Here is a 19,987-nt window from a genome sequence, read left to right as displayed (position 1 = left end):
GTGTGTGTGTGTGTGTGTGTGTGTGTGTGTGTGTGTCTGAGAGAGAGAGAGAGAGAGAGTGGGAGAGGGGCAGAGAGAGAGGGAGACAGAGGGTCTGAAGCAGAATCTGAGCTGTCAGCGCAGAGCCCAATGTGGGGCTCAAACTCAAGAACCTCGACTCCATGACTTGAGGCGAAGTTGGACATTCAACCGACTGAGCCACTGTGGTACCCGGAGAGGAGCTCAGTTTTATTAGCAGTCAGAGAAATACCATTAAGACAATAATGATATCAATTTCACATGCATTTTATTGGCAGAAATTTAAGTCTGTTGGCAACAAATATCAGAGAGGATTAGGGAAAATAAGAATCCTTTTACCGTGTTGGTGGTACTAAAAACTGTAATTCAGTTTGGAGAACAAATCAATAACTATCCATTGACAATCAAAAAGAGTGATTTTAGTTCTAAGAAAACATCCCAGCGAAACTCACACAAATGTGCAAGAAGACTTACACTAGGGTGTTTGTCAGAGCAATGTCTGTCATAAGAGAAAGTGGAAACAATTGTGTTCACAGTAGCCTGACAGATAAATAAGTCATGTTCATGCAGACAGTAGAACAGTATAAAAGGTAGATTTATATCTGTCAGCATGAATGCACCCCAAAACATACTGCTGAATGGAAAAAAACCCCAAGTTATGATAATACATGGTTCCAGTTTTATAAAAATTAAAATACATAAGATAATACTGTATGAATACTAACATATATAATAGAAGTATAAAAATGTGTGTGTAGGGGTGCCTGGCTGGCTTGGTTCATAGAGCATGCGACTATTGATCTCAGGGTCATGAATTCAAGCCCCACGTTGGATGGAGAGATGACTTAATATTTTTAAAGATGTATGTGTACATTTCAGAATAGTGGTTATCTCTCAGAAGGAAGAGATTAAAGGATGAGGACTAGGCGTTAAATTATATTTGATTAATTTGTAGTATGCAAGGTTATATTACTTATATCTGTATCGTGATTAATGACTGTAGGTTATATTTTGTTTTCTAACTATGTTTGAAATATCTTATATTTAAAATAAAATCTTTCAAATGGGCCTGCAGAATCAAAATAAAATATAGTAAAGAGAGATGAGGAAAGATGACTGATGACTAAAGAATCTTTCCAGGAGCCAATCGAGACCCTGGGTCTGTGTTCCAACCTCTCTGGGCATGAGCAAGAGAATGTTACCTTTTAAATTTGAAATGTTCGTTTGAGGGATTCCGTTGGATATTCTGCCTAGGTAGAAACATGGCTTTTGGGGTTAGTAAACGAATGCTATTCGGGGGTGATTTCAGGTTTTTCGGAATGCTCTCTCTGGCCACTAAAGATAGATTAAAATGGCCAATGGCTGCTAGTCCTCAAGTCACTGGTTTATGAGGTAAGACAGACTGAGGGCTCTGAATTCTTAGTAGATGATTAATAATAAGTAAAGTTTTCTTAGGGTCTAATATCTCAGCCTTTACTTCAGGCATTCTTGTTCTGTGGGTAGATTTGTGGGGGTAACGGGTGGGATCACCCCCTTGATTGTGGCTCCTGACAAGGAGCGCCCATGGGCTGTGGTGTGACGCCTTTCTCTTTTCCTCTCGTAGCCTTCCTGAATCTTTCCTCCCGAAATGCTGCCTTCCCTGTGGATTTTTAACTATAGTGTGAATGAATAAATTGTTCGGAATGGAGGAAGTTTTCAAAATCATTGTAATCATTTGTAGCCTTTTGAAAGACGTAACTTGTGCTAAGGGCCAACTAATCAAAACCAGTCATCCTGGTCAGCTGAATTTTCTTACCAGTTCGTTTTGGTGAAGCTGTGGACGCATAAAACATCTGTTTTAATTAAAAAATCTTTTAACTTTAGAATAGTTTTACATCAGGGCCCCTGGGTGGCTCAGTCAGTTGAGCGTCCAGCTTTGGCTCAGGTCATGATCTCATGGTTCGTGGGTTCGAGCCCTGCGTTGGGCTCTGTACTGACAGCTAGCTCAGAGCCTGGAGCCTATTTTGGATTCTATGTCTTCCTCTTTCTCTGACCCTCCCCTGCTCGTGCTGTCTCTCTCTGTCTCTCAAAAATAAAATAAGAAACGTAAAAAAATTAAAAAAAAAAAAAAGAATAGTTTTACATTGATGAAAAAGCTGCCAAGATGGTACAGAAAGGTTTCATAGATCTCTTACCCTGTTTTCCTTTCTCTTAACATTTTACATTGCTCTCTAGGTGGTATTTTTATAATAATAATTTCTACCTTGTTTGGGGATGTGGATACATTTTATTCACAAACATTAATACAGACCTTACTGACATGAAAGTAAATGGCTAAATTAAATGGTACTTCATTTATAAAGTAACCTGAAAATAAAAACTAATACCATAGCAAAATAATGGAAATCTCTTGAAATTATGGGTAAACGTAAATACTCAGCAAATATTTGTCAAAAGGACAAATAAATGAATGCAGGTGCCATCTCTTAGTCCTATGTACCCTATGAAAAACTCCAGTTCGTACAGCTTTCGGAAAAAGATCAAATTATTACGTGGATAGCTTGTTATGCCTCATCCAGGTTGGAATTCTTACTATTAACTTGCTTCAGGCACAGTCCACTGTTCATATCATGCAATCTTGGCGTTTCTACCATCCATCCACTCACTTTCTTCAACTACCAATAGGTAACATTGAATGCCTGTTATTTGCACTGCTCTCTGCATCACAGTGAATACTAAGCATAAACTTTAGAAATTTTGTTTTTTCCATATCTGTTTTCTTTAAGACTAGGTTATACCTTGTGATAGATTTATAGATCTCACCCTATCTTTTCAGAAAAGTTTTTCCTTGGGATACGAATATCAGCATTAAATATTGCATGAAAAAAATCATCTTCAATAGTGCCCAAATATACTTTTGAAAGCCTTTAATCTGAGTAAATAGAGGGAAGTAGAATGTTTTCACCAAGAAAAAGAAAAATTATTTATTTGGAAGGTAGACCATTCAGCAATTAATCTTTTTATGTTTTCAGAATTCAGCTGTGGAAATGGTTTTGTCAAAACAACTTTCTCTCGATGTTCAAGAAAGCATGAAAAACACTGACGATGAGCACAAAGTCAATGAGCTGCAAAATCAACCTTTAGAATTAGATGTTGTGTTAAGAAATGAACAATTAAAGGAGATAGAGGTATGGAAACAAGAAAAACATCGACAACATGATTGCATCATTTATCCAGTGCAATACAATATATTTTAATTACCAGAAACTTGCTTGTACAGAATGAAAAGTCTTATTTAACCTTTGCCTGATGATCAATTTGGTAACTGTATAATTATGTACTAATGAGTAAGTTGTATAAATCTTTCCATTTAAAAAGTGGAAGAGTTTAATGAACATTAGTCTTTTTCATGAAGTTCCTAAAAACTTAACTTGTTTAGTAACACTATTTGGAGATTCTGACTTCTCATTTCTCTTCTTAGTCATATGATTTCTTCAGGTTCTGACAAATTTCTTTTATTTTTCCTAATTATCAGCATTATGGGGTACTTCTTTGTTTTCACAGCCGTGTTTATGTAGCTATGTTTATATATTTATGTACTTATGGCTGTATAATCTAAAAGTTCAATACATGGCCATGTTTTTAAAAAATGACCCTACAGTTTTAGCTAAGTTTATATAACTGTACACATGTATTTCAAACAGGAAAGAAGGGTGATGTATGTGAATAATAAAACAAAGGTGTCATATATAAAGGATGTATATAAATGGAGTGTCTACAAATGTAGAGCAACTCAGAATAAAAAGAAATAAATCTTCCTTTAGATACCATAGAACCTTTTAACACAATAGGATGATCTAATTGCTATTAAATGCTAGAACAATTGTTTATTTCAGTCTAGATTTTAACATGATTCTAGTGAAAAAAATCTTTTAATCTTTCAGCACCTTAGTTTCTCTGTGTGCAAATGAAATATTCAAAACATATCCTTGGGATATAATGTTACTGGAAGGAAGGAAACTAATGAGTGAGTGAGGGAGTGAATATATATTTATCAATTTCCTTGACCTGTTTTTAGGAATTCTATGCCCAGTTGGATGCAAAGAAAGCAGCCATTGAACCACTGGAACAAACTGAATATCTCAATAAAGCAGAAACACATGCCTTGGTTCCTCCCAATACAGGGTGTTCAGTGAACTATTTGGACAATCTGCTTCAGGCACTTATTACTTTGAAGAAAAATAAAGAAAGCCAATATTGTCTCCTAAAGAATTTTCAGGGACAGCTTGCTGCGGTTGAATCCTCAGTGAAAACCTTGTTGACAGAAAAGGAAAGCCTAAAAGTGTAAGTATAAGAATTTAGGACATGGGGACCTGGCAGCTCAGTCAGTTAAGCATCCAGCTTTGGCTCGGGTCATGATCTCACAGTTGGTGGGTTCAAGCCCCGCATGGGGCTCTGTGCTGACAGCTCAGAGCCTGGAGCCTGGTTGGGATTCTGCCTCTGACTCAGTCTCTCTCTGACTGCCCCTCCCCCGCACATGCCCTCCCCCTCTCAAAAATAAACATTAAAAAAACAAACCCAGAATTTAGGTCTTGCATTCTTTTTATTCAAGCATAGATAGGCTGCACTACCTTGGACAGGCCTACGGTTTTAAGAGTTTATACTGTGGGGCACCTGGGTGACTCAGTTGGTTAAGAGCCCAACATTGGCTCAGGTCATGATCTTACGGTTTGTGAGTTCAAGCCCCACATGGGGCTCTCCGCTCTCAGAATGGAGCCCGCTTCAGACCCTCTTCCTCCCTCTCTCTCTGCTTCTCCCCTGCCTGCTCTCTGTCTGAAAATAAATAAAAACACTTTAAAAAAAGATTTTATACTGAGAGGATATTATGATTTTAACAGTACAATATGAAATTTAATTTTGTATGGAAGGCATTACTACATGTGTTGTTTCATGCAGTAAATTTTATTTATATTAATTTTATAATTAAATTATATTTTACAAATTAATTTCTTAAACAATTCACACTATAAATATCTTCCAAATTGATTTAAATTCTATGGAATTCAGCATTCTTTTTGTCAAGAGTTTATTCTAAACTATGGGGGAGGAGAGAAATATTCTATATACACTTGTTTAGTATCAGCACAATTGGTTGAAATAGTTTGAAACCTACTGAATATGTAGGTTCTATTCTAATGATTTCTTTTTACATATATATATATACACTCTTTTTGGCTTTGAAAATAATGGCAAATGGTTTATAGATACAGTCTTACTGTATAAATACTTTGTCATTATTAAAAAGGTTGAGGCGGGGTACCTGGCTGAGTCAGGCAGTGGACTATTGATCTCGAGGTTGTGAGTTCAAGCCTCATACTGACTGTAGAGATAACTTAAAAAAAAAAAACCTTTAAAAGTTTGATTTTATACTTTTGCCTAAATGGGGTTTACTTTCGGCGATATCCCTTTGAGGAAACAATTTTATATTCAAAAGATCAGCCTGATTATACTTTCTTATTCATTATTGGTAAAATGATTACAAAGTGCTTGGCCATTGTGATAATTTCTTAGGCTTAGACTCACCTATGTGTAAGTACTTTACAGTTACAGTTATATATATGTATATATCGTTCCCTTCACTCTTCACTCCTTTCCTGTGTTTCTGTATTTTTATGATACTTACTTTATGGGTGAGTTTTATATATTCTTATACACTAACTGAAAACCACCCTAAACAAGATCCGGATTTTTATTTTAAAGACAGAATGCTTTCATAGACAGTCTTCTCTTCTGTGAATTCAAAGCGAAAATAATTTCTTTTCATGAACTCTAACCTCATGTTGATGTATATTAATAAGCTCCATTTTCCCCCCTTTTTCCAGGGGACCACTGGACAGTGCAGCCTATCTGGACAAAATTAAAAAATATCTGGCCTCAATAGAAAGAGAGAAAGGTTCTTTAAGCAAGATGAAAATCGAATGGGAAAGTTTATCAAACTGTGTGACCGACATGGATAAGAAGTTGTTGGAAAGCCAGATGAAGCAACTTGCACATAATTGGGAACAAGTAGAGCAGCTGGCCCAAAGGAAGTATTCTCAGCAAGTAGCAGGAAGTGATGAGTTTACAGTTTTCATGCGTAAGATCCAAGACCTCGAAATTTCTCTGCAGCAGCAGCAGCAGTATCTGCAGTTATGGCTGGACTCGCCAGGAGAACAGCAGGGGAGGCCAGGCACAGTTGCCTTGGCCACTGAATTCCGGACCGTCAAGCAGAGATTTTCGGTGTTGAAGGGGCAAGCTGAATTTCAGATGAAGAGGATTTGGGGAGAAAAAGAAAAGAATATGTTGGAAGATGCAATGAATAATTTGCAGAAGCAGTTGAAAGTCTTGGAGCCATTAAACACAGAGGTGGAAAATCAGATCAAGACGTGTGAAACAAGGACCAAGATGAAAGAGATTATCCTTTGGGTCAAGAATCTGCAAGGTGAACTCACCCCTACCATCTCCCTCCTCCCAGATGACATTCTTTCTCAGATCAGAAAATGCAAGGTGATACACGATGGCATTCTGGATAAGCACCAAGCTGTGGAGTCATTGGTTGAAGAGGTCAAATATAATATTCCTGACCTTCCAGCAGACGAGAGCACTGATTTAAATCTCCTCCTACAGGACTTACAGAATCAATACCAAATGCTAGTTTTAAAATCAACTGAAAGATCACAGCAATTAGAATTTAAATTGGAAGAAAGAGGCCAATTTTTTGCCTCAATAGAGAAGGTTCAACTTTCACTTCAGGCAAACGAAGCACTGATAATTCCCAAGATGAAAACAGCCTCCACAGAAACTGAGCTAGAACATGAGCATGTCACTTTGATGAGTTCTCTGAAGGAATTGCAAGAAGCAGAGAGTGTGATCTCGACCCACCTTGAGGAACAGACAGACATCTGTAAGGATCTAAATGTGTTTGAAAGATTATTTCTGGATGACCAGTTGAAAAACCTTAAGACTAGAGTCCACAGAACGCAGAGATTCATTCAAAATAAATGTAATGAACTGGAACAGAAGATACATGTTTACCGAGAATTTCATGAAAAAACATCTGTGCTTCAGAAGGAGGTTGACCATATACAGCACAACGAACTGCTACTAAGTCAAGAAACAAATCAAGATGTTAAAGAGGAGCTCTATAGTCTTAGAGACCAACTCACTGGTATTCAGTCTAGTATCCAACAAGCTCTGAAACTCAAAGAAGTGTTTGACTATATAGGACTAAGCTGGGATTGTTCCCAACTTGACCAATTACACACCCAAGTAGCTGAAAAAGAAAAGGAACTCGAGGAAAAAATTAAGCAGTTGGACACCTTTGTGGCAGACCATGGTAGATATCAAGCATCACTAAGTAAACTGAGGGATATGGACTTGCAAATTAAGAAAAGAGCTGAAGCAGTACTGGAAATGGTCCAGACCTCACCGGAGAGCAGTGTACTCGATGCTCAAATTTTGAGTCGGAGAATTGAGAAAGCCATGGGCTTGTGTCAAAAGATAATAAAGAAATTAAATGAAAGTAACGTCTTTGATGACACCTTCAAAGAGAAAGAAATACTACGGATAAAGCTATATGCAGAAGAAAATGACAAGTTACACAAGGTTCTCCAAAACCACATACTAAAAGCCCAGCCCAAAGAAATGGATGAAAAGAATTTTCAAGACAAACTGGAAAATGCCTTACATGTTTTGAAGCAGATCAAGTCTCAGTTAGAGCAGCCTTTACTTATACATTTGGACATTGAACATATTCAAAATGAGCAGGATAATTGTGAAGCATTTCAAGAGCAAGTTCAGGCAGAAATGGATAGCGTGAAAGCTATGACCGTCATTGAGAAGAAAAGAGAAGACAATTTTGAAGCTAATGATGTGGAGGCAAAATTATGTGACATTGAAGATCTTCACATGCAGCTTATTACAAGCCTTGATTTGCGCACAGTAAGTTTTTTTCAACTAGGCGGTTAATGCATTTCTTTTTATTGCACGGTTTTAGCTTTTACTCTAGTTAATATCTATGCTTATGGGTTCTACATGAACATTCTCCATAGAATAGCCATTTATAAAAACTTGTCATGGGCCAGTTTATAATCCCACCTCATTTTGCATCTAAATACAGTACTTTATAGACAGGAAAGAGGAGCGTGAAGCCTTTATTTCTATACCCCTGGTAGTTTCTGTTGAGCTCAAGTTTGGTTTTGGTTTGTTTGCATGTTTAGAAATAGTGAGGCATGATGGAAGAAATATAGTGTAGAGAAAATAACATAAAATAAGAACTCCACATCCATTTAGAACTTACAGAGTCTAGGCACTGTGCTGAATACTTTTTAAAAAAAATTTATAATAGTTTATTGTCAAATTGGTTTCCATGTAACACCCAGTGCTTCCCCCCAAAAGTGCCCCCCTCCATGACCATCACCTCTTTCCCTCCCCTCCCCCTCCCCCTTCAGTCCTCGGTCTGTTTTCAGTATTTGATAGTCTCTCATGATTTGTGTCTCTCACTCTCCCCAGCTCTCTTTCCCCCTTCCCCTCCCTATGGTCCTCTGTTAGGTTTCTCCTGTTAGACCTATGAGTGCAAACATATGGGATCTGCCCTTTTCTGCCTGACTTATTTCGCTTAGCATGACACCCTCGAGGAATACTTTGTTTTTAATCCTCACAGCAACAGTGTGAGGTGGGTGCTATTATTAGCTCTATTTCAAAATAAGGAAATATAAGTTCAGGAACATCCACAGTTTCCTCACTCAGGCTCTTGCAACAGGAACAGAACCAGGATTCGAGTGAAGTGCTGTCTGATTTTAGAGCTTGGGTCACCACATGAAGGCTCATGGGCGAAATCTGTCCATGGTGCCTGATTTTATAAATAAAGTTTTATTGTATCATGGCCACGCTCATTTCTTTAGAGATTGTCTAGGGCTGCTTTCCTGCTACACCAGCAGGACTGAGTAGTTGTGATGGTCCAGATGGCATGCAAAGCCTAAAATATTTAGTCTGGCCCTCTACAAAAAAAGTTTGCTCACCTCTGTTGCTGTAGAATGACTCCTACATACTCCCTCCTTTTCCACGATGATTAGGATAGATAGCTTAGGTATTGCTGGGACACTTGTACTTAGTATTAGTGCCTTTCACTGTGTTTTCAGAATTGTCACATTAAATTTATAGAAGGGGGAAATTAACTCCCTTCTTTAATTCAAAAAGTTATTAGAGAATGTTTCAATATTTGATAGATATAAATGCTATAGAAATGTAAAGTCATATTATGAATCCTAATGTGTTCTTTAAATTGATACTTAACAAATGCTGAGTGAATTCAGTACTTCTCTATTTGATTTTAATACAGTTTCCAAAAACAATGACTTAAATCTCTAAACTAATAGGATTAGAGGAGGACTGGAAGGGACCTTTATGGTTATTTACATTAGCTATTTGTTGTTTCAGCAAGAAGACTATGGTCTGGAGATGTTAAGTGATGTACTCAAAACTGAAGTTAGTGGCAGAACCGTTGTTTTAAAAACACAAGAAATCTGGGGCGGGGGGAGATTAGTGTGTCTTCTTTTTATCTCCCCAACAAATATTGGTTAAAGTTATGCACATTAAGTATATGCAATTGCTTTATTTAATTCATAGTCTAATATAAGAGTTCTAGAATAGGAATACATATCATTAGATATAATTCATGAGATGTATTTATTTTATTTTATTATTTTATTAATGTTTTATGTATATTAGAGAGAGAGACAGAGCATGAGTGAGGGAGGGGCAGAGAGAGAGGGAGACACAGAATCCGAACACAGGCTCCAGGCTCTGAGCTGTCAGCACAGAGCCCAACACAGGGCTTGAACTCACAAACTGTGAGATGATGCCCTGATCCAGAGTCAGAGGCTTAACCAATTGAGCCACCCAGGTGCCCCATGGGAAATATATTTTTGAATTTGGAGTAGATTTCTTAGCAAATCTGGAAGCAGTTTGTCTTATGCAAAAAAAAAAAGTTATTTGTCTTTATGTGCTAGTGTAATGTTGTCAAACTAAAAGCACTTACTTCATAAGTAAACAGATAAGACCCAGACACATTCTGAATGCACTACAAAAATTCAAGAATGATAAATATCCCTAGAGTTTGCCAGCATTGTCACTGTTTAATCTCCTATTCACCAGGATGTCTTGAATGATGCTTATGAAAGTCTAACACGCTACAATGAGGCAGTCCCAAGGGTGATGGGGGTCTTTACTGCCCACGAAGCCCTTGTTGCATCCCGTAGAGCAGACCTTGCTGATCCAGACAAACCGCTGGAGACGTCTCCCTGGAAACAAGAGGAATTGCAATCTACAATAGCAGACATCCAGGACCTTACTGAGAAATTAGGGACTATATCCAGCCCTGAAGCCAGACAGCAGCTCCAGTACACTATACATGAATTGGTTTTGAAGGACTCAGCTGTGAGGGAGGCAGCCAAAGCAAAGGAAACGGAAATAGAAAGGTGGGTGCTTCTTTGTAAAGGTAACGCTTTAAGAACAAAATTAAGCTTTTTAAAAATAATTAACATGTACAAATTTGAAATAATTTGGAAAATGTGGAAAATTTTAAAAATCACTGTCTACAGAAAACCATAGCAAACAGTTTGTTGTATTTATTATACTTTTTCTTGTTTAATATTGAATATGTACAACTGAATGTTTATAAAAGTCTGCATATGATATAAAGGATAATAATAATAAAACAAGCAGCTTTGTCCCTAAAGGTTCAAAGGTAAACATCATGACTTTTGAATTCTCTTGTGTGGTCCTTTCTTCTCTTCAGAATAAGTCATTATCCCCAATTTTTTATTTGCCATTTTCTTCCTTTAAAAAATGTGTTTTCTGTGTTTATGCCTCATTTTCATCTAAGTGCATTCCTCTGTCACTTCATTTTTTTCAAATTCATCATTTTGATGCTGAAGTTTATTCACATTCTTGTCTGTATAGCAAAATTAAGTTACCTAGCTAATGATAGACATTTGAGTTTTTCTAGTTTTCCCATTTACAATTAATGCCAATAGGAACATTTTTAAATGCAAGAGGTTCCCTTGAATATTTACTGAGGGTTGTGGTTCTTCGGTCAAAAGGTATGCACCTCTTACATTTTAAATTCCAAATACTTTTACCTATTTCTACTCAGATTAGTGTTCCAACATCATAGCATATTCCAACTGTTTCAGATCCTCGCCAATACTTGCTGTTGAGAGATTTAATTTTTGTCACTCTGATGGGTGAAAAGTGATATTTCATTATGGTTTGAATTTGCATCTCTATTACTGTCCATATATTTGAGCCCCTTCATTGAATATTTCTTGGTCATTCATATTTCATCTTCTGAAAGATGTCCTGTTCAAGCCATTGCCCAACTTTTATTGGGTTGCCCATAGTTTTTCTTATTGATTTATAGAGATTTATGCTATATTTTGAAGGCTGGCCCTTTGTGGTTATTTAGATTGTAAGTATCTGTACAGAAAAAGTTTTCTATTTAAAACCTGTGCTGTGATGACGCTTTATCCTCTGTCCCCTCAGCAGTCCAGAAAAAGGTTAATAAAACTGAAACTCAGCAAATGCCCTCAAAGTCTTTGTCCCTAGAGCTCAGTTTATTTCTCTGTATTTCTGCTTTCATAGTTTGTGGCCTCTGAATATTCCTTAATTCCTTTCTAGTTCATTATTATATTTTAATAATTTTTAAAATTATTTATGATACTAAAGTTTTAATTGTTTTCAGTGAGGGACTTAGACTGTATCAATTTTATACACATAATTTTATTCATAGTTTTTCTAATACATCAGAACATTATGCTGTATAAAAATATGCTGTTTTTCCTTTACTTTCTAACATATGCTCTTTTCCTTATTATAACAAAACTTCATAAAATAATTGCATTTGCTATAAAATATTTTATAAAATGATGGTTGTAATTTACTTAACTATATCTTTTGTTACGTATGAAGTAGGTTCCAATTTTTGCCATTTTTAATTTTTTTAATTTTTAATTTATTTATTTTTGAGAAAGAGAGAGCATGCTTGTGAGTTGGAGAGGGGCAGAGAGAGACTTTTAAACAGACTCCATATTCAGCATGGAGGCTGATGTGGGGCTCAATCCCACGACCCTGAGGTCATGACCTGAGTGGAAATCAAGAGTCAGGTGCTTAACTGACTGAGCTACCCAGGCACCCCTGCCATTTTTATTAATAGTTTAATAAGTAAAAAGATTTTACGATGTAAAAGGTTTTATCAGGTTTAGGATAAATTTCTACTGTGAGGATTAATTCCTTAAGATAAATTGCAGAAGTTGAATTAATGATTCAAAAGAGATGAGCATTTAAAAAAATCTATTTTTTAACATTTATTTATTTTTGAGAGACTGAGGGCAGAGAGAGGGAGACACAGAATCCAAAGCAGGCCTCAGGCTCCAAGCTGTCAGCCCAGAGCCCAATGCTGGGCTCGAACTCACAAACCGCAAGATCATGACCTGAGCCAAAGTCAGCCGCTTAACCAACTGAGCCACCCAGGCGCCCCAAGATATAAGCATTTTTAAGACTAAGTGATTTTTACAAGAATTATACCGATTTATACCTCATTTGCAGTGTTTGAGAGTACAGTTTTACAATTTACGTGCTTTGAGAAAAGTCTTATCTGCCTGTTAAAGTTTGCATTAAAAGTCTTATGCAAGTTCCCACGAGGAGGAGCTGGTCAATAAAAGTTTGGTGTAATACATTAAGAAAAAGAGAATTACATTCTGTTTTTATTAAGTGTTCAGAATTCATTCTGGGTACTCCAGAATATATTGTACTAAATAAAACTTAATATCCCTTTTTTGTCCCAACTGTGCTTTATAGGTGTCTCGAGAATTACAAATGCTATAGAAAAATTGAAGAGAAGATTTGCACTCACCTAAGCCAAACGGAGACACTTCTTGGGCAGTCCATGTTCCCATTGCCAGTATCTTACAAAGAAGCTTTAGAGCGCTTGGAACAGAGCAAGGTAATAGAATTTGCAAATCTCCAGTAAGACTTGATGCAGAAAATTGGCAGGTAGAACAAGTGACAACAGCAGGGAATGTGGCCCTGTTATGACCCATAGAAATCTTCAACCTGTGTTGGACATTCAGAATACCCCAAACCAAAAGCCAACGGGAACCGTGAAACTGGTTCTTGAAAGATTTCATCAGTCCGATGCACGGGACTGTAGCAAACTGGTAGCAGATTGTCCTTACTGATCATTCTTTCTGGAGCTTTATCATTTCCTGTTATTTTGTTGGTTGTTGCTGGATCATGACAGAGAATTTAATGCAACTAGCTTAAGTCTAAACTCTGGGTACTTCTTATTCTTACTGTGCAATTTTTGGTTTTGCTTATTTTCATCTGTTAAAATCTATGGTTATTATGTTATTAGGATTTGAATGAAAGCGTTCTAAGTCATCTGTGACTTACCCCATATCAACAAACAAACAAAAACCCCAAATAATACATTGGTGGTTAATAAGTGCTATGCAAATTAACTACCTAGTAAAATATAAGACTTACATTAATATAACAACGAACTTTTAAGAAATCTAACTTTCAAAACATTTTCTTACTTGGAAGAATTGGTTTACGGGTCACTTTTGTCACCATAGTTCCAAATTCATGTGCAACCCAATAATACATACGTAATTCTAATCTGTCTTAAAATGGTTTCCAAAAGGACTAAAAAATAGATCAGATAACACTTATGGATGTTTGAAAATCATGAATTCCTCAAGGTTTTAAGAAGTGCCTAAGCTTCAGAAAAATCAATAGACATTATATTCCTCCTGTTCCTTTTCTTTCCTAAGGCCTTAGGGTCAAATCTCATATCAACCAAAGAAGAGTTAGTGAAACTACGCCAGGTCCTCAGACGCTTAAGACCCATGTGCGCAGACAGCGATGATGTGTGTTTGCTCAGAACGTCAGCTCTCTGGGACAGATGGCTGGCTTTGCTGGCGGCTGCGAAAGAATGGGAAATTTGGTGTGAAGAACTAAAGCAGGAGTGGAAATTTGTCAGTGAAGAAGTAAGTGCTTCATTTTCAACAATATAACCAGTTTCCTAACAATGGTCATTTAAACTGCTTTACGACTTTCGTTTTGTTTTTATATAAAACAAGTCCTCAACCGGTACCATTTGTTCATACCACATGTATGTAACACATAAATGTTTATAGAGGTCAGATCCTAGTAAAATAACCTCCAGGAAATGGTTCAAATTCTTTTTTTGGTATCAGATAATACTTATAAATAGTATTTGCTCATTTGAGCTTTAAAATCTTTATTATGCATATAAGTTAACCCCTCTTAAAAATAACTGTGTTGGCACGCCTGAGTGCCTGAGTCAGTTAAGCATCTGACTCTTGTTTTCGGCTCAGATCACTGTCTTGGGGTTGTGAGATCGAGCCCTGCTTCAGTTCAGTGCTGGACATGGAGACTGTTTGAGAGTCCCCCCCCCCCCCCCCCCCCCGCCGCCCTTTTCATATCTCCTTCTCTCCTCTCTCTCTCTCTCTCTCTGTCCCTCCTCTGTTCATGCTTCTTCTCTCAGTCTCTCTCAAAAAAAAATTGTCTCTACATAACACCAAAGGTTAGGACTAAGTAATATTCACAATAACCAGCTAATTTTGAAATTAACTACAATTGTTAGCTATGGAAATTAATTCCAACTGGTAAAGTATGGACTTAAAAATATGTGTGATGCTCTTTCTGAAAACCCTCTTTAAAAAAAGCTCCATAATAGGGGTGCCTGGATGGCTCAGTTAAACGTCTGACTCTTGATTTTGGCTCAGGTCATGATCTTGGGGTCATGGACTTGAGCCTTGTGTATGGCTCTGTGATGACAGCCTGGAGCTTGCATCAGATTCTCTCTTTCCCTCTCTCTTTGCCCCTTCCCTGCTTGCCTCTCTCTCTCTCTCTCTCTCTCTCTCTCTCTCTCTCTCTCTCAAAATAAATAAACAAAATCCCTGCACAATATATATCCACAGATGTTAATTTAAGCATGATTCAGGATTTAGACCACCACATGTATTTAGAAAGGAAATTTAAAATAGTATAAATTATCTGAGGGTATTCATTAATCTGTCAGGTATAAATGAAGTACAAATCAGCACATTAAATGAAAACCTTTTTCTCTTATTCATGTCAAACTTCCTGCTAACTTTACTTAAGAGAGAAATATAATGAATCAGTAATTAATTGGAGGTTGGTCACTTGCTTCAGGATAGAAATGTTTAGCAGTAGCATATTTTCCTGCTTAACACTTGACCTGCTTGCCTTTGGCCTCGTTGTATCTGAGAGAACACGATAGGTCACCAGCAGCTCTGCTGAAGCCGTGGGAGAAAATTCAGTCAGAGGTCTCGTTCTTGCCATGTGGGCTCAGACTGGCACAGTCTGCTCCAGAAATAATGACCTCAGCAATAATGCCTCGTAAATAATTGCCAGCAGTGTCTCTACCAGTAGGGAGAGAACACGAGCTTCATTAAGGTGAATTAAGTGAACTTCCTTAAATGAGTCATGCAAGATGCCTACCTTACTGCAGATATCCAAGATACTTACCTTCATACCAGCTCTTTGTACATAAAATGAAAATACTTGATATTCTTTTTTTAATTTTTTAATGTTTTTTTTGAGACAGAGAAAGAGCGTGTGCGCGCGCGCGTGGGGGAGGGGCAGAGACAGAGGGAGACACGGAATCTGAAGTAGGCTCCGGGCTATGCGCTGTCAGCACAGAGTCCGAAACAGAGCTTGAACTCACAAACCTCGAGATCATGACCTGAGCCAAAGTCAGACCCATAACTGACTGAGCAACCAGGCGCCCCTAAATATTTGATAGTCATGAAAATGAGTAATATTTTGGTAGGGCTGGTGGGGTTTGGTTAGTAAATAGACTCTTTAATGTTACTACTCTAAGAAGCTTTGTAAATTACACTTTTTAGCAGGGCAGCCAGCCCACATCTTTCCCATCCATCCTGGCGCTGTTTATTGGGTTCCTACAGTAGGCTGTGTGCCACCAAGTCCTTTCATTGCTCTCAAAAGTTAAATATTATTACCCTGTTATTGATGGGGATACTGAGGCACTGATTTCTTTTGGCACAAGATCTCCCAGGTAGGCGTTGAGCTGGGGCTGTGGACTGTGGCCACCCACAGCTCTTTTGCTCACTGCTGTAACTTTAGAATCTGGCCAACACCTTGCACTTAGTGGGCAGTTAGTAAGCATTTTTTGAGGGACAGCTCTTATTCAGACCCAGGTCTAGGTTAATTCTAATATTGTTCTTTCCATTTGACCACATTGTCTCTCTATTGCTATATACCCATTGGCAATTATATTGCATTAATTCCGACTCCATTCATTTAGAACTTTATAATTATTCATAGATGCATTTGACAGTATTTGCTGGCAGAATGTGTTTTTCAGAGTATCCCAAACAAAATACGCCCTCGTGTAAAAATGGGAACAACCACTCCAGCACATAATGGGCAGGTATGGAGCGTGTGTTGGGCATAGTTCTAAACACTTTTTAGGTATTATCATTTATCCTCACAAGAATCCTATGAGGTAATTATTTTTATTTTATCCTCATTTTGTAGACGAGGAAAGTGAAACACAGTGAGACTGAGTAACTTGCCCAGATTCAGAAGTGAGTGTCAGAAGAGGATATAAATTTACACTCTGGTTAGGGGCACCTGGGCTCAGTTGGTTAAGTGTCCAACTCTGGATTTGGGCCCAGGTTGTGGTCTCACACTTCATGGGATCAAGCCCTGCACAGGGGTCCATGCCGACCGTGTGAAGCCTCCTTGGGATTCTCTCTATCCCTCCCCGTTCATGCTCTCACTCTCTCAAAATAAATAAGTAAACATAAAAAAAACCCTTTCAAACTTACACTCTGGTATTTAACTGCAAAACTATCAGCTTAAATGATATTTATGCACACCAAATTGATGTAGGATTTTAAAATTGCTTGTATCCTCACTGTTTGTGGGATCAACCCCCTTATTGGTCTCTGTGCTGACAGTGCAGAATCTGCTTGGGATTCTCTCTCTCCCTCTCTCTCTCCCCATCCCCACTGTGTTTTCTCTCTCTCTCTCTCTCTCTCTCTCTCTCTCTCTCTCTCTCTCAAAATAAACATTAAACATAAAATAGCTTGTATCCATTTAATAAAACTGTATTACCTAAACACTTGTTAGCATGGTTGGTGCTTTTGCATGTGATAGAATGAAATTTCTTTTTTTAAGACATTCATAGTAAAACAATAATCCAGTATCTGTATGGGATAATGGTTCTGTGTACATAGAATTTCAAAAACTTAAATGCTTTGTTTAAACTTCTATTTTAAAAAATAAATTTAAATTTTGATTTACCTTTTTGCCCCTTACAATGTCACCTTCCTGGGGCGCCTGGGTGGCTCAGTCGGTTAAGTGTCTGGCTTCTGGCTTTGGCTCAGGTCATGATCTCGCAGTTCGTGGGTTCGAGCCCCGCATTGGGCTCTGTGCTGACAGCTCAGAGCCTGGAGCCTGCTTCCGATTCTGTGTCTCCCTCTCTCTCTGACCCTCGCCTGCTCGCACTGTCTCTCTCTGTCTCTCAAAAATAAATAAACAATGTCACCTTCCCGTTCTCTTAAACAAAATCTGCTTGTTTTAGTCATTCATGTCTGGTTATTTGGAGTCATCATTTTTCCTTCGATGATTATAATGTGCTAGACTAAAGTCCTGCCTCAGAAGATAATTGGAGGTAGAGGCTGGCTTCTTCCCCATGAACCCAAAGTCCAAAAGACTTTTGCTAGTTCCTAATTCTCCTGGTTATGGGTTTTTCTTTCACTTCACAGTCTCTTTCACTGTTTACTTATGGTACAACTACGTCTCCTTCTCCCTTTCTAGACTCCACTCTAATTGACTGTGACCTAAAAGTTGTATAACGAATATTATTAGAATTCTGTGTCTAAGGGAAAATCAGTCAAGCACTGCAGAGCCTCTTTTAGGTAGAAGACTGAATGCCTAATTTTTGTGGCAACTATTTTACTGATTTGGGAGCTGTCTTCATCCTTTTTAGTATGAAGTCTGGTGAGTTTTGAGGAACACAGTCACATGATCACCAACAAAATGGAGATAGAGAACGTTATCATCGCTTCGGATATTTCCGTTGTACGCCTCTGTAACCAGCCCCTTCTACCACCTCCAGCCCCTGGCGACCAGTAATCTGTCTTGCCATTTCCAGAGTGTCATATATAAATGTACTGGGATGGTTTGTACCTTTTGATTTGGCATTTTCTCACTAAGCGGAATGCATGGGAGATGCATTCATCTTGCTGCTCTGTAACAATAATTCATTTCTTTTTCTTCCTGAGTAATAATGGGTTGGACACATGTATGACAGTTTGATTATTCATCACAAGTTGAAGAATGGCCTGGCTTTTGAGTCAAATTATTGTCCTAAAAAAATGATTTCCCTCCTTAGTCACTTACCAACTTACAGCAGACAGCAGAGCCTCAGATGAGGCCTGCAGGCAGGTGGTCTATTTTGGAAGGTGACCTCCAGGAACATGTGTGGGGGACGAGGAGAAGGTCAGTCCTTCAATTGCTTTACTCTCATTGGGTCATGGTTGCTGTTGTTGCTCGTTCATGGTTATCCCTGGCATGGAAGCACTAAGAGATGTTCCAGTAAGTTCTAGATTACAGACCTGCTTCTTTCAAACCCTGATGTATATTAGAAACCGTAGAGGTACGGCTATCTCTGACAATACAGCAAGTCCCTTCTTTGCTTGCTGGTTCTCTGGCAGGGAGGTTCCCAAATAACCTGGTGGAACCCTTTTATCTCACTCCCTGGTGGAAGTGTAGCGGCCTGCCTACCAACCAGCACTTCTGATCCAAGCGAATTTAGGTTTGAGGTGATGGAAAGCATACATTCCATAACTGGGTCTTTGGGAGGGAGGCCAGTCTATACCTACACCCACGTGTTCTAGTGACTCAGGAACTCAACTGGATCATTTGGCCCAAGTGGCAGGGCATTTATCCCATAGCCTGACCATTCAGTAGTGCCTCTTTTTCTCCAGACCTCCCTCAACATTGGCAGCATTCTGATAAAGGATCTGAGCAATATTCTCCAGTATAGCATATACTGCCTCCAAAACCTCGATGGGCAAATCCAGTGCTGGGCCTCTTTCTTAGTGGTAGAGATACAAGATTGCACAATGTGAGCTTTGTGTTAGGGGATTCTGGTGTACCCTAAACCACTGAGCTCCTGGAGACTTAATTTACGCTGCAGTTGCTAAACTTTCATAGGCTGTACTTTCGACCCCTTGGCAGCCATGTTTTTGTTCATCATTTCAGTGAGCATGGTATCAGAAAGGTAGTGGACCGGAGTGATATTCTCTAATGCCCCGATTGCAAGATGCCTGACTGAATTTGAACACCAGAGCAGGGTAGTTAACAATGTTGGGGCAGAATGTAGGGACTGCGGGGTGCAGCTGAAGCCAGGGCCACAGGGTCTGAAGAGGTGCGGTGGAGGGATCTCATTGTCTGTGTCTTCATTCTGAGTTCAAGGATAATGCAACTCCATGTGACGTATTGGGTTATGTACTACTGGGTTCTGCACAGAGCCATGTTGACAAATACATGATTAGTTAGGACTGCTTTCCCTTTGGCACAGGTGTTAGGGGAATGAGGAAGTACTGGACTTACTTTTTTGGGCATGTAGGAATGGGATGTGAAAGAAAAGACACCTGTAGAAAAATTGTCCAGCAGTCACCCAACCTCTTGTACTTAGTGGTTGCAGTTCGGTGGAGGTCATTTGAACTACCCTATAGGTGTCCCAGAAGAAATAACTGATTTGTGCAACAGAAATCTGAAGGAGAGAAAAAAAATACTCAACAGTGTTTCCTTCAGCTCACAATAGCAGTACTTCGTAATTGCTTATCTACACGATCAGTCGCTG

General features: G+C 38.4%; 1 protein-coding gene across 1 annotated transcript in view; it reads left to right on the top strand.

The window, feature by feature from the left end:
• Nucleotides 1-19,987, top strand: part of SYNE2 (spectrin repeat containing nuclear envelope protein 2) — a 231,749-nt gene that overhangs the window by 71,471 nt on the left and 140,291 nt on the right. Inside the window, exons 37-42 of the mRNA XM_029952525.1 lie at nucleotides 3,030-3,185; nucleotides 4,076-4,341; nucleotides 5,880-7,977; nucleotides 10,192-10,514; nucleotides 12,895-13,039; nucleotides 13,872-14,087. Of these exons, the coding sequence (XP_029808385.1) occupies nucleotides 3,030-3,185; nucleotides 4,076-4,341; nucleotides 5,880-7,977; nucleotides 10,192-10,514; nucleotides 12,895-13,039; nucleotides 13,872-14,087 (3,204 nt within the window). The remainder of the gene's footprint in view (nucleotides 1-3,029; nucleotides 3,186-4,075; nucleotides 4,342-5,879; nucleotides 7,978-10,191; nucleotides 10,515-12,894; nucleotides 13,040-13,871; nucleotides 14,088-19,987) is intronic.

Source organism: Suricata suricatta, chromosome 9, assembly GCF_006229205.1.
Source record: "Suricata suricatta isolate VVHF042 chromosome 9, meerkat_22Aug2017_6uvM2_HiC, whole genome shotgun sequence".
Classification (NCBI taxonomy): domain Eukaryota; kingdom Metazoa; phylum Chordata; class Mammalia; order Carnivora; family Herpestidae; genus Suricata; species Suricata suricatta.
This window is presented reverse-complemented; position numbering and strand designations above follow the sequence as displayed.